The sequence below is a fragment of the Sminthopsis crassicaudata genome, chromosome 3 (assembly GCF_048593235.1).
Source record: "Sminthopsis crassicaudata isolate SCR6 chromosome 3, ASM4859323v1, whole genome shotgun sequence".
NCBI classification, from domain to species: domain Eukaryota; kingdom Metazoa; phylum Chordata; class Mammalia; order Dasyuromorphia; family Dasyuridae; genus Sminthopsis; species Sminthopsis crassicaudata.
Window position 1 is genome coordinate 162,065,290 of NC_133619.1, and position 13,988 is coordinate 162,079,277.

The window sequence follows — 13,988 nt, forward strand, 5'->3', positions numbered from 1 at the left end:
CCACAGAACTATGATATAGATATATATAATATATATTGCAGATATATATTATACATATATGTACACACACGCCACACACCCATTCTCTCACACAAACACACATTTTGGACCAACATCATTTTTCAGGTTCAGGAAATAGAGAGAATTATCATTTCTGTGACAGTTCATTTTTGCAGGTACTCACTGGAGGTTTGAGAACCTTAAAATGCTGTTGCTACATTTTTTCTTCCAATTCAGAAAGCAAAGTGTTACCATAGTAACAGGACCATGTTAAAGATGTCTATTTTGCATAGCACATAAAAAGTAGGTTTCATGTTTACTTTTTTTTTTTCCTTCAGAAGGGAGGGCAGGGGGAAGGAGGGGTGGGGGTGGGGGTGTAGCAAAAGCTAAACTTTTAACTGGAACCCCCTGAATGTGACCTGCTGGATTCTAGCGAACACTTCAGCCATAAGGCAAGGGAAAACACAATGCAGAAAATAAATGCCGGAACATCTTGTCATTGTTAAATATATGATGCAGCAACATTGATTTCCTGGTGTTTGGGGGCTTGTATTTCCTAGTCTACTGTTACGTGAGATGCCTTCAGAGGACTTTTGTTATTTTTGTATTTGCTCTCATTATTGTTATTTTTGGAATGAAGTTGTTTTTCCCAGAAGTAGTTGTCCAATTAAAAAAAAAAATTCCTTTTTTTTTTTTTTTAAAAGCACTGAGAGGTCAGACCTTTTAATTGCCACAAATGAATTTCACATCTTCTGGTGTGCACTCTGTGCAATCTTAAAATATATATTAGTAATAATCTTTCATTTTATATCCCTTGTGTTCTATACACCTATTATAAATAAGTCATATCTTCCTCCTCCCCCTCGACATCATAATTTATTTCAGTCTTGTGGACTCTTAAGAGGTTTGCCATATGTGCTTTACTTGGAAACAGAGCACCGGGTGAACTGCTGTGTCAGTCACAGTACCTAGACTTCACCATGAAGCAGGGACAGCACCGCCATAAACCAAAGTGTCATAAGGCTTAATCTGGGTCTCTGTGTATGGGATGGGGGAGGGAGAGGGAGAGATCTGACCTACCTTTTATATATGAGAATTCTTTAATAATGTCAATGATGATGGAATTACAGCCCATTTGACCTTTGGCTTTCGAACTTCTAGGTCAGATTTGGCTCTCTGCTATTCTCCTAAATGCTTTCCCTGTGTTTCATAAAATGTGATAAGTATAGCAGCTGAGTCTGCTTTAAAAACCATCCCAAAGCAGACTGACTTTCCTACAGCTTCATAGCTGTGTCTCTTATTGCCAGTACCACAACAGTCCTGCCCTAATATATCATCAGCGGCCTACTATTGTCTTTCCCTCCAAGCTTGTTCATTTACTAACAATACCCCGCTTTGTTCTACTGAACCAAAAGGTACTATTTTTTTCTCTCTGAACATTGCTATTTGATAACAGTGAATTCCTTCAAATGCAGCCCTAATCCACTGTGTGTGGTGTTGTGTCTCTTACTTGCCTCTTAAAACTTAGCAAACCAAAGTGCTGTGCTACCTAAAAATGTTTTTTGTTTTGTTTTGTTTCGTTTCGTTTTGTTTCCAGCTTCATGTTTCAGAGGCAGCAGCATTGAACTGCAATTGCAGTCAGCCCTTTCCCCCGCCCCACCCCCAACCACAAACTCCTAGTCTTATTCGTCGGACGGCCTAACTTCTGGCTGGAAGGCTCCTTATTAGCAAACACAATTTCTAGAAAATGTATTACCCATTCAACTATAGCTGCTGTAGCAAATGGAAGGAGCAAATAACTCCCAACAACATTAATGTTCCATTAGTGATGCCGGATGTGGAGTGAAAGGAAATCTCGTGTGAAGAAATATGGCAGGGCCCTGGAAAGGACAGAAGTGAATGTAACAGTGATGGACTAAAAGTGAGAGAACTTTTAAGAGTCTTACTTAGCCCCAGAGGTCTGTGGGACACATCCAGTATGCGCTGAGAGAGATACACACACCAAGTCAGGAGACTGCATTTCAAGCGCGAGATCCTAGAGCACCTTCCCAGCATGTCTAGAACTATTATTGTCCTTCTTCCCTTGGCTTTTTTATACATGCCTGAATGCCTGCAGCATCACATGGCTTAGAGGATGATGAGTGTATCAAGAGTACAGCAATCAGAATGGGTATCTTCTATATAAAGTCTTCCAGCTTCCAGTGAATAGTATTTATTCACCAAGACAGAAATTCTACAGACTAGGTAAGCTGTCCAGCTCAAGAAGGCTCTCTTTGAAGGGGCTTGGTGCCTTTTTCCCCCACTGTGCTCTAGTCAATCCTAATGCACAATGTGTCATTAAAAACCCTCAACTGAAAGCATCTGACCAGTAAATTTCCTCTGGGAAATCAAAAGGTACCACCAGAGAGTTCTTTCAGACCTTGTAGTAAATGTTTGCTGGACTCTGTGGAGGCATTTCTTGGACTATGTACACTGGATGCCCATAATCTCCGCTGACTTTTTCATAGTGAGGGCAGAAAACACTGTCTGCAGTCCTTAAGGGGATAATAATGTCACTGGGCTCAGAGCCATTGTTGTTGCCACTTCGCTTGGGGGTGGCTAACGTACTGAGTGACAGTGTTGTAGTGTGCTGGGGTGAATGCTTCCTATGTCTTCTCCTGTACTTTAGTAAAAGAACCACTAGGGTGATGATGATGACGATGAAGATGATGCATCCTGAAGCAATCCCTGCAAATAAGGCCACTTCGGAACCAAGGATATTGTTCCCCGAATGTCCAGCACTGTTACCATCTGTGCTAGAACCTAGAGAGAATCAAAGAGAGGAAGAGAAAAACAGAATTTATCACTGCCCTGGATGCTGACAGGCTATTTCTGCGGCCCTTAAAAAAATGTGAAAACTAAGCAGAACCAAAGAATTAGCTGGCAGCTAAACTTTGACAAACCAATTACCCTGTTCGACAGCTGAATGCAAACAGCAGAAGTCAGCAATCAATAGGAAACAAGACTTTGTGTCTCTGGGTCTTACTTTTATGCTGCTTTCAAACCACATTGTTTTCTTTTTATACATCATCATCCATCAGCAGCAAGGACTGGCAGTGACAGCCAGCTCTTGATTCATGCCTCATCTTTTAACCGATGTTAGCTAGCCTCAGGCAGCAACAGAGGGAGGAAAAAAAAGAAAATGGCCAATTCTCAGCTCAGGTTTTACTGTTCACATTGTATTGCCTTATTTTAAGGGTGGAGGTTTCATGGGAGTCTTCAAAATAGCTGGCTTTTAAGGAAATGCCCCGCCTACTGGTGGAACAGCCTTAGAATGTGAAAAGAATGATGAAAACCAGGAAAGCGGTCGCCTCGTAACCCATTTTTATTTTTTGATTTCACTTAAAATACAGTTGGAAGGCAGGAGAAACTCTCACACCGAACAGACTGCCAACCCAAATGTTAAGAGCTAAAAAAATTGCCTGGCATCATTATATTATCCATTTATCAGTTTGTCACAAGAATTTGACACATCTTGTCATAGAAAGTTAGAAATAACAACTTCCCTTCTTGACGCTTGATAAGAGATAGAATATTGCTGCAGATGCTAAATTCACATGACTACCCACTAGGCACACAGATCCCAGAGCACAAAAATTGCTGACGTCTGCTCAACAAGTGCTATATAAAAAATTCATTAGCATGGCAACAAATATATAGCTATTGCTAGAAGAGAACTGTTGAGAAAATGAAGTTAAATGACAATCAGGTTTGCCTGACAGTGTTCTAAATCTCTTTGTCAGTGTTCTGTTTGATTTTTATATAAATTTAAAATGTAAAACTTTTTTTAAAAACACTATTTAAAAAAAAAAGGAACAAGTCTAGAAAATAATCTTTTGAAATCCAACTATCTGAAATATAAAAAAAGGATCAATTAGGCTCTTTGTGGACTAGATATAATTAGATGAGAGATTAGAGCATTAATTATATATACATTAATGTAAGCTTCAAACTGATGTAGGAAACCATTTTGATAATGCATTAGGCAGGAAAAAGAGAAAGACTGAAAATTACTCTGGTCAGCCAGGCTAGTGTTGTATCAATTCTGATAGAAACTAAATTAAGTTATTTTGAGATGTGTATAGCCCAAACTTTCTTGAGAAACAGATTTTATTTTTTATTAGATGCAATCAATTCTAAATTTAGAGGAGAGGTAACGAATCTATTCCTAAAAGACTGCCTCCAGTTGATCACAGAGGATAATATTTTCAGTAAAATAATCAAACAGAAAACTCAATAATCCTAGAGCAAAGTGAGGATTGAGGGAAGGAGAGAGAGAAGTGAACAACTGGGTATAACACTAGAAAGTACCATCCCAAAACAAATCATGCTTATCTACCTGGATTTGGTTTTACAAAAGGACTTGTTGTTGAACTTCTCCCATTTGTGCCAGCTTCCAGTTCTGGACGTCTTGTTGGGTCATTATTCCTGGTTGACCCAGAAGAACTGGCATCTATATGAAAAACAAATGATTAATTACGGCTTAGACCTCTAATGATATTAAGCTTTATGAGCTGGATATAGATCTCATGAGGCATGAATAGCTCTGAACAGAAGATTCTTTATGCAAAGTACTGTGAGATACAAGAATGTAATTTTCCTTTTAAAGCAAAATGGTTATACTAGTGATTTCAGAGGTTTAGATTGTGAGGCCATCTGTGGAAACTATAGGGATTCTTGCATTTGGCAAGCAAAGCTTTGCAGATGACATTTCAATTTAACTGAGCAAGTTGATTGACTACTATACCAATTTCTAATTAGAAGAATAATTCTTTCTTTCTGCACAATAGGTTATCTATATATGAAAAGACACAATGAACAAAAACCTCTTCTGTAGTCAGAATTCAGGAACGAACAAAACTGTAGAAACATTAGTTTTCATTTTGTATCATGTAATTTTGAACCGTGGAGATATTTTGCTTTTGAAGAAGGAAAAAAAAAAAAATATTGAAATGCTGGCTTCCTGGCTACCCTTTCCTTTTAGCGAGATCTCCAATAAAAGATTCTTATTACATTTGACTTGAGGAAATCTGTCAGTAGCTCATGGTACAGTAAAATAGGCTTTGCTTTCAAAACTCAGGGGAAGAATGAGTGAGCTAGACTCTGTTGGCACACACTGGTCCGCCCTATTAAAAGAAGCCTGAACTCTAAGTGTGGGGACTGAAACAGATCAAAGGGATTTCATGAAGCAGCAGATGGTCTTTACCTTGTCCAACTTTCATGAGGATCTTCATGGCTTTTGTCTGGCACACCCCTCCCTCCTGGTTATCCAGGCCCTCCAAAGACCCATTTGATGTAGCTGATTAAAAATAAAATGAACAAAAAAAATAAAGAAAGAAAAATCAGGAAATCAATAAGCCAAGTTTACATGAACATGAAATGTCTGAAAACAATTTTAAAAAATAAGAATTCGTTCTTAGTCAGTCAAGTTCTCCAAAAGGTTGTTCCCCAAAAGGCATGAAATGCTCAAAGTCAAAAAGTAAAAGAAAACAAAACAAAACAAAACACAAAAAATAAAAATAAAAATGAACAAACCAGCAGGTTGTATATTTTACATAAACAGTGGTGTATGTATGCTATTAGACTTCATATTTACTTAAGCACTTTCTTCTTCCTTCACAATTGACTGTCTAAGTATTTTTATTCTAGATAAAAGGGATAGTGTCTTCCAAAAAAAGCCAACCAATCAACTATTTCAGGGATAAGCTCAAAAGAACAAGGTATTTAATACAGTAATTTTTTAAAGTGACAATCACCACACAACACCTGCTTCCTTCAGTATAGATTTCCTGTTGAAAGAACAATTAGCTTGATTCTCCTCCCTGCACCAGGGAATATAAGCTCTCTAAGAGAAATATAGAGAGGGACCCTTTTTGTCCCTCCCCTTAACCTCTCCTTACCCTTTCTCTTCCTTGGCTCTCATACTATCTCAAAAGAGATTTATTCTCCTGTAAGCATGGTTACAAGTTCTGATGTCATTCTTTAAATATAGACATCTACTTTAAAAATAGAAAAAAAGGGGTTTCCTGCTAGGAGGCTTTCAGAGATTCACAATAATAATATTTCTTGGGAAACATTTGAGTTGATAGTTCGCACCCATAACACTATTCTATTCTTCTACAATACTGGAAGGAATATGAGGTGACTTCTTTTTTAGATACAACATGCCTCGTATTCATCAATCTGGGGCATATTCAAATTTTATTCAAAGCCTAATGGCTTCCTCTTTGTAGTCTAGGCTCCTGCCCCAATGGACAGTTCACAAACAGACCACCTGGAGGAGGACTGACTAGATAGATTCTTGCAGTAGAAAGGAAAAGGAAAGAATATTGATACTATGACAAACTCAAGTTTATTAAATATTCTTTTAACTCTGTTAAATTTTTTATTGTTAAATGACAGCCCTTCTCGATATCAAATCCTAATAAAGCTCTGTAAAGTGAAGTGGTTAGAAGTCTGCTGCTAGGAAAAGACTGTATTTAAACGATTGGCTTAGTAATATCAGTTCAAGCCTCAGAGGACTAGAAGCAGCCAGAAGGAGAATGTATTTCTTTCTTCTAACTGCAGAGGGCAAGGAATGGAGTGTTTCATATGACAGTGGATTTTTTTGTAATTAAAAAAAAAAAATCTCAGAAAAGCAAGTGAACTTATGGACTTTGGTACAAGTAAAGTGAGATTAGGATTTTTTTTTCCTGGCCTAAACGCAAAGGTCATTTTCCAACGGGGATTCAAGAATATGTTTTCTAACTGTGGTATCCAAGAATTAAATTCTACTTGATCCCTATATGCACACCTAGTCCTTAAACATTGAAAGCTGATACTTTTATGCACCAAGAAACAGTATATTTACTACCCTTGCTTTCTCAAATTCTCAGGATTCATTCTGCTTTCTGCCTAAGAAAGTAAACAGATGTTTCCCCTGTGTTCATATTGTTTTTTTGCTTTTCCCAAAACACATCCCCCTCTCCCTTCAATTCAATAAACCCCCGTGCCTCCCTACTACTCCAGTGGCTTCCTCTCTAAGTTCAAATATATTCTCTCCTGTCTGGCATATTAAGTTTTCCACAATTTTATCTTTCTAGTGTTCTTATACAGTACTTCCTTCTACACACTCCAATCCAACCATATTGGTCTACTTGTTGTTCCCACATAAAATGCATAAATATTTTAGACTCCCAACCTTTGTGTTAGTGGGCTCCAATCTTGTAATTCATACCCTCTTCATTTCCAACTCTTAGTTTTCTTTCAGGACTGAGTTCAAGTGACACTTCATATGAAGTCTTTCCTGAACTCTCCTTCCCAAGCCTACTTTGCATGCATTGTGTGTGTGTGTGTATGTATATATATATATATATATATATATATATATATATATATATATATATATATATATATATATATATATATATCCTCATTGATAGAATGAAAGCATCTGGGGGGCAAGGACAGTTTCACTTTTATCTTTGTAGCTTCAGAGCTTAGCACATTGGCTAAGGTATAGCAAACATCTAATAAATGTTTGTTAATCAGTGAGAAACTATGTTAAATTCTAAGTTTAAAATAACTTTATTGTAACAGTCTTCTTCCACACAAAGCTTACTTAAGTCCACACATGTAGAATTATGGATAGGATTTGAGACTGTATAGTCTAACAGATAAGGAAACTGAGATCTGGAGAGATTAAGATCTGGCAGGTAACAGAGAAGCAGAACTGGTTTAAACTAAAATTCTCTATCTAATCCTCCCCCTCTCCCCCAAGAAAAATATTCTTGACCTTATACCAAATAGTCTCTTAGCTTGAAAACTTTACTAATAATACTACTAATTATATTATTTTAGTGCTATACCTGGACTCACCATGGATTTTGAAGAAGTAAATTACTTGCTATATTTCTTAACAGTAATAACCCAATACTTAACAGATTGCATGAAACAAAGCAATAAACTAAATTTTAATAGCTTGCAATAATCTAAGTTCATTATGTTTTCTTAATTTGAGTCCTTAGTTTTCACCTTTTTCCTCTCCCTTCATCAAATTCAAACATAGATTTCAGATCTTCTCTATTTCTAATTTATTAATCAGTTCAACAATTTTTTAAAAAAAAGCAAACAAATTAGGAAACCATATATTTCTTGAAGTAGAATCTCATCATCTCCGGATATGGATTTAACAAAGGCCGTACCTGCATGGCTCTGCTTTTGATCCACAACTCCTTCCCTTTAATTTTTTTTAAAATATAAGTGGTATTTGTATACCACTTATATTTTATTATATATTATGAAATAGATATCTGTGACCAGTGCTTAAATGATGGCCTTACTTATCTATGTACATTCCTCCATGCTTTACAACTTATATTCACAGGACTGACTCTGGTTTTCCTTTTTTTCTTTTTGCTTTGCTTCATCTTACATTTATACTTCTGCTATTGACTTTCAATAACTTATTCTCTGTTGTGGAGATATTTATGTACCTTCATTTACACTTGTACCAAGCCCCACAAAATTAAAGGGCTAAAAAAAATTTCAGTGTTCATGATAATAAAAACAAGATTTGAAGCATGTTTCCAAAGTCTCCTCCAAAATAATAGAAAGAAATGTTTGCTTTTTTACATCTGAAAATGGGGAAGGAGGGAGAAATTCTGGTTGTAAAATCAATCATACTGGTGCCAAATATACTTTTTATGTGCCAAATATGCCTAACTTTGTGTACCTTATGACAAAATACAAGGATAAGGGAAAGGTAGAAAGGATACAATGATAAATAGAAATACTATTATTTAAAAAGTTGAACAAACATGTAGGTGATGGAGTCTTAATCTTTTTTGCATGTGTCATGATACAACTTTTAACAGCCTGGCCTATAGATTCCTTTTCATAATAATTTTTTCAATGCAAAAATAAAATAACATTAAAGCCATATCATATTGCTTGTTGTCTTAGGGAGATAAGAGCTAAGGGAGGGAGGGAAAAAAATGGGAACACATAATTTTACAAAAGTGAATATTGAAAACTATCTTAACATGTATTTGGAAAAATACTATTAAGAACCACCAAAAAAATGCATAGGTTTATAAATGACACCAATTACAGTGAAAAGTTAACAGAATATTGTTTAAAATAAGTTCATAAACTCCTAGTTAAGGATCTGGAGTCTAGGTAGTCATGATTACATCTGATTTGTGACTGCCTTAGGTTGCCAATATTTGAGTTATTTTTAAGTTTCTTGTCTCCTGAATAACATTTCTGTTATGCTGGGAGCAACTGGACTTGGTCTAAAAAGCAGCCAGATCAAACTCTACCATCTACAACATAAAAAAAAAAAAAAGACAGACAAATACTGGATGAAGGAATCTGCAATAGAATCCACTTTTCCTGTCTTCCAATGATTCTATTGAAGTCACAGGATATTTGCTTAGAACTGGGACCTGGCTGTATACTCTGAGAAATTATTTTCAAAAAAGAACTAGACTCTGCTCTTCCTTTTAATTAAACTGATAATTAGCCAAGTTACTTGAGTAAATTATTCTTAAAAATATCATTAAGACTGTCAATGGGGTTGTTTGGGTGGGATAACTGAAACTTCCTCCTATAGGCGTCACTGTAAGGAAAGACTATAAGGGAAGTATCACCTCAGATGACAAAGAAAACACTGTTTCAAGATTTTAATACTTGTTGAAAACTCAGTGTACAAAAATTGCAAAATATTCCTGAATGTTTTCAGCTGGTTTTATATTTGATTGTAGATGTAAATTGCAGCTACCTTGATGCAATTCTCTTTCCCATCCTATTATATGCTCAATGGGGAAAGGAAAAAAGTAACCATAATCCTGTAGTCCTTTTACAGTGGTGTTGACTGAAGTAAAGATTTTGCTGCAGCACAGAGTTTTTCTTCACTTTTGTGGTTTTGTTTTTGGATTTGGGGTTTTTTTAGGTCATTTAATGATATGTTTTAATGTTTAATGTTTTTAATGATAGTTTCAGCTGAAGGCTATAAACAGTTATGAAATCATGAAATTAATTTCCTGAATATGAAAAGAAAAATTAATATTCTGAGTCCTGTCTTCACAGCAACAATCACTAAGAAACCTTTAAAACAGTGTAATTTGGGAAAAAAAAAAAAGGTAAAAGGCATTACCCAATGTTTAGGAATAAAGCTTAGTAATAAATTTGGGACCATATGATCCAATCATTTTAGTATTTGCTTATTTTTTAAAATTCTCATAAGAAAGTAAAAATATTTATTCATTAATCCTCAATTAATAATATAACATCAAAAATGGCAAGCATTTCTAGACTATCTTCATCATAAGCTAGGAAAGGTACCAACATAAGATTGCAAGATTAAACTATATTTACTCAATTAAAGAGGAAAAAAAAAAAATCTGATCATTGAGCTTCTAATGAATTGTAAATAGGCTCCAAGAAAAAAATTAATATATAAAATGGAAAGCTGCCATAAACAGTTTCCCATCAGGCAAATCTCTCAAAACTTCATTTGTAGTAAGTAAAAATCATTATTCAGTCAAAAGTATCCAGAGTCCACATTGCTTAAATGTCCCCAAATGTTTCTGAAAATGACACTAATCAGTTGAGTTTTCACAGGACTCTTCTTTTATATTCCCTCCTTTGTAGCTCTTGACATCTATGTGAGTATCTATTGCTAGTCAGTACAGAAAAAGGCAACCTAAGAAAACTAGAATAAGCAGACAAGGGTATTTCTGGCTATGATTTTTATACATTCCCCATGGAGAGGAAGTAATATTACATTTTAATATGTCTTCATTTGATTGTTATTACTCTGCTTCCCAGGAGGCTAAGCTGCTGCATGGATTTTGGCTGTGTCCAGCCCATCATGTTGGTAACATTGCTCTAATCAGATGGAGAATTAAGCTGCTGGATTTGTGCCTATATATGGCTTTCCATTCACAAAGAGATTAGAAATGATGGCAAGAAAGCAAAATTAAGGCTGTTTCACTTTAGCAACTAAAAGAAAAATCCCTACCACTTTCATCATTTAAAAATAATATTTACACTATGAAATTCATGAAAATTCAAATCTGATCTATATACTAAGCACTACTTGTTATGTATAAAATATACCTTTTAAGTTTAGATGGACAGAAGAGGGGAATGACAGAAACATTTTCTACAAAATGACAACTTGGAATTTGCAAAAAGTAGCACTTATTATTGTCATTGATATTATGATCCAATCCCATTTGATTGATATAATAAATGATATAATAATCCCAATCTCATTTAACTATAAAGCAAATTCAGGACTGAAGACTGAACTTGTGGTTTTTTTAGTTCAAGAGAGAAGTCCTAGATGAAGAAATGCTTCTACCATTGTAGGCCAGCATCTTCTCTGTGACTTAAAGCAAATTTCTAAATTTGCTAAAACACAGAGAGTCTAAGGTAAATGACTTGCCTTGGATCACACAGTCTAGCTTCTAGGCTACCTCACAACCTACTATGTTGTCTCTATGTGAAATTATTTCAAACAATGACGACACATCCCCATGCTAGTCTCTTTTATGGATGCTCTTCTCTTCCACCATGCTAAAATGTACAATTCATATCAGCTTGAGGTTTCTTAGGTCTATTCCACTTCTGTACAGAAACAAGGGCTTTCAAAACAGATTTCTCATGTCTCAACAAAGGAAAACAATGTCTTGTATGTGTGACATACTGTACTAAATGCTTTTTACAAATACCATTTCATTTGATCATATCAGAAGATTTATATGTAGAAAATTAAGAAATAAAGTTCTGAGATTCTGGATTTCTGTAATTATGTGGTTTTCTTTCAAGAAACCCCCCCATGAATCCATCCATTGTCTTCTTCCCTCACCGATTGCTTTCCCATTTGCCCATTCCTTCCCCCTTATTTCTTTATAGATTTTGAAGGATGCTATACCCTTCATGATATATATGTAATATTGCCTATTTTCCTCATTCATGATGTGAGTAGGATTTCAAACTACAAGCCCTCCTCCTTTTTCTAATGCCTCTGGTCTATTCCTCCTCTGAACTTCATTTGTATAACAAAATTACTATTTTTACTTTAACTGCCCCAATCTTTCTTTTGAGCTACCCTATTGTTATGTCAATCTTAAACATATGGTATACATTTCCCATGTTAAAAAAAAAAATAAAATAAACTACTTGTCCATGTTGAGGTCCTTAAACTTGACCTTTTATATTCACTTTCATATGTTAAGTTTTCTATTAAATTTAGGTTTGTTGATTGAAAGTCCTGAAAATCTGCAAGTTCAAATACCAACTCATTTGATCATATCAGAAGACTTCTATGTAGAAAATTAAGAAATTGATAGAATATAATTTATAAAGAAAAGGAAGGCAAAGTGATTATTAAAAATTCACATGAAATATGAACTAGATTATGCTTTTCCTTTTTACAAATCTCTGGGTTTCCACTAGAAACAAAAATGAAATGAGTTATGCCAGCCAAGGAATATGTAGGTGGATAGATGTTGGGTTACTTAATATGAAAAGTATTATGCAACAAAATCAGGATACATCTATCTTAACTCACTGCCATCAAATGTTAACACATTCAAAAATATACTTCACGAGAAGAGGACCAAAAAGGAATCAATTTCTAGGCACCAAGCTGAAGTGGTTTGATGCCTCAGGAAGCATTCCTCTTAAGAGAGATAGTATCACAGAGAGACAACCTTGTTAGTGAAGCTGGACCTGTGTTTAAGTTTAGCCTTGTAACACATGCTGACTATGTGATATAAGTCCACACTTCTCAGCTCCAGGAAACTCTCTAAGATTCTACTGGGCAGAAGCTGTCAGCTTGAATTGACAGATGGAATTTCCTCACCTGGGAGTTTTCTATACCAATGGGAAAAAAAAAAAAAAAAAACAACAAACCCACAGGTCTACTTCCTATGCCATCCTTTTAAGGCAGCTAAGAAGACAGGACTAAATATAGTCATGACAATAGTCAACCAAATGTTAAGTGTTACTTTTGCTTTGTGGTCAATTAAGGAATTCCTGGGAAAGCAAGGAACAAGGAAACAAGTACAAAAGCAGCAAAGTCTTTCTGAGAGCTTTTGAAAAATGCCCTGAAAGAAGAGCACAGCACAGCATGACTTTTCAAGAGAGCTGCTAGGCTAGTCTGACACTAAGAGGAAGAGGCATCAGCATCCTTTCAAAAGTCTACCTAGGAACTTCTTCCCATGGAAGTAAATTTCACCTTCTTTTACAGCAAACACTTTGTGGATGTTTCCATGTATTTTTCCTTTAGAGAATCAAATGGTACAAGAACAAACCTCTCCATAAGGAAATCTGTGATTCAGCATTTTTTACCAGTCCTTGATTTCTTTAAATCTTCCACCATGTTTTACTGGTTTTTCTTTGCTAAAATTAGTAGCTTATTTTCATTTGTAAAACACTATGCTATGTTTGTGATTTTTGTATCTACAAAAATCTCATACAAGTTGCCAAGTGATTATTTTGAAAGCATGATTTAAAAAAAAAAAATGTGTTCTAGTCATTTTGGTCTAAAAATTCAAAATGCTAATAAGTTACTTTTTTGAGAGGTAAAAGTAAATCATATAAAAAACTCATTTAGATAGGATTATACTTTACAGCTGGAAGGACCTTCAGGGTCTTGTTTTAAAGATGGGGACTTGCCCAGTGTCACACAGATGGTAAGCATTAAAGGCAGGATTTGAGTCCAGGTCCCTTAACTCCAAGGCCTGTGCTCTGTCTACTATATAAAGCTGCCTCTAGAGAAGCACGTTACAATTTAATCTTTTCGCCCAGTTTAATATTTCCCACAAATACTAAAAGGCTACTGCAGATACATTAATTCTGAAATTAAAAAGCAATATATAATGATGATTGGAAAGAAAAAGAGGAGGAATTTAGAGGTTTCAATTTTTTTTTAAAGATCCTTTGATTTGACCATT

General features: G+C 35.3%; 1 protein-coding gene across 1 annotated transcript in view; it reads right to left on the bottom strand.

Moving 5' to 3' along the window:
* Positions 1-591: 591 nt before the first annotated feature.
* Positions 592-13,988, bottom strand: part of EFNB2 (ephrin B2) — a 50,849-nt gene continuing 37,452 nt past the window's right edge. Inside the window, exons 3-5 of the mRNA XM_074299499.1 lie at positions 5,246-5,338; positions 4,379-4,492; positions 592-2,802 (exon numbers count right to left, since the gene is read on the bottom strand). Of these exons, the coding sequence (XP_074155600.1) occupies positions 2,414-2,802; positions 4,379-4,492; positions 5,246-5,338 (596 nt within the window). The 3' untranslated portion in view covers positions 592-2,413. The remainder of the gene's footprint in view (positions 2,803-4,378; positions 4,493-5,245; positions 5,339-13,988) is intronic.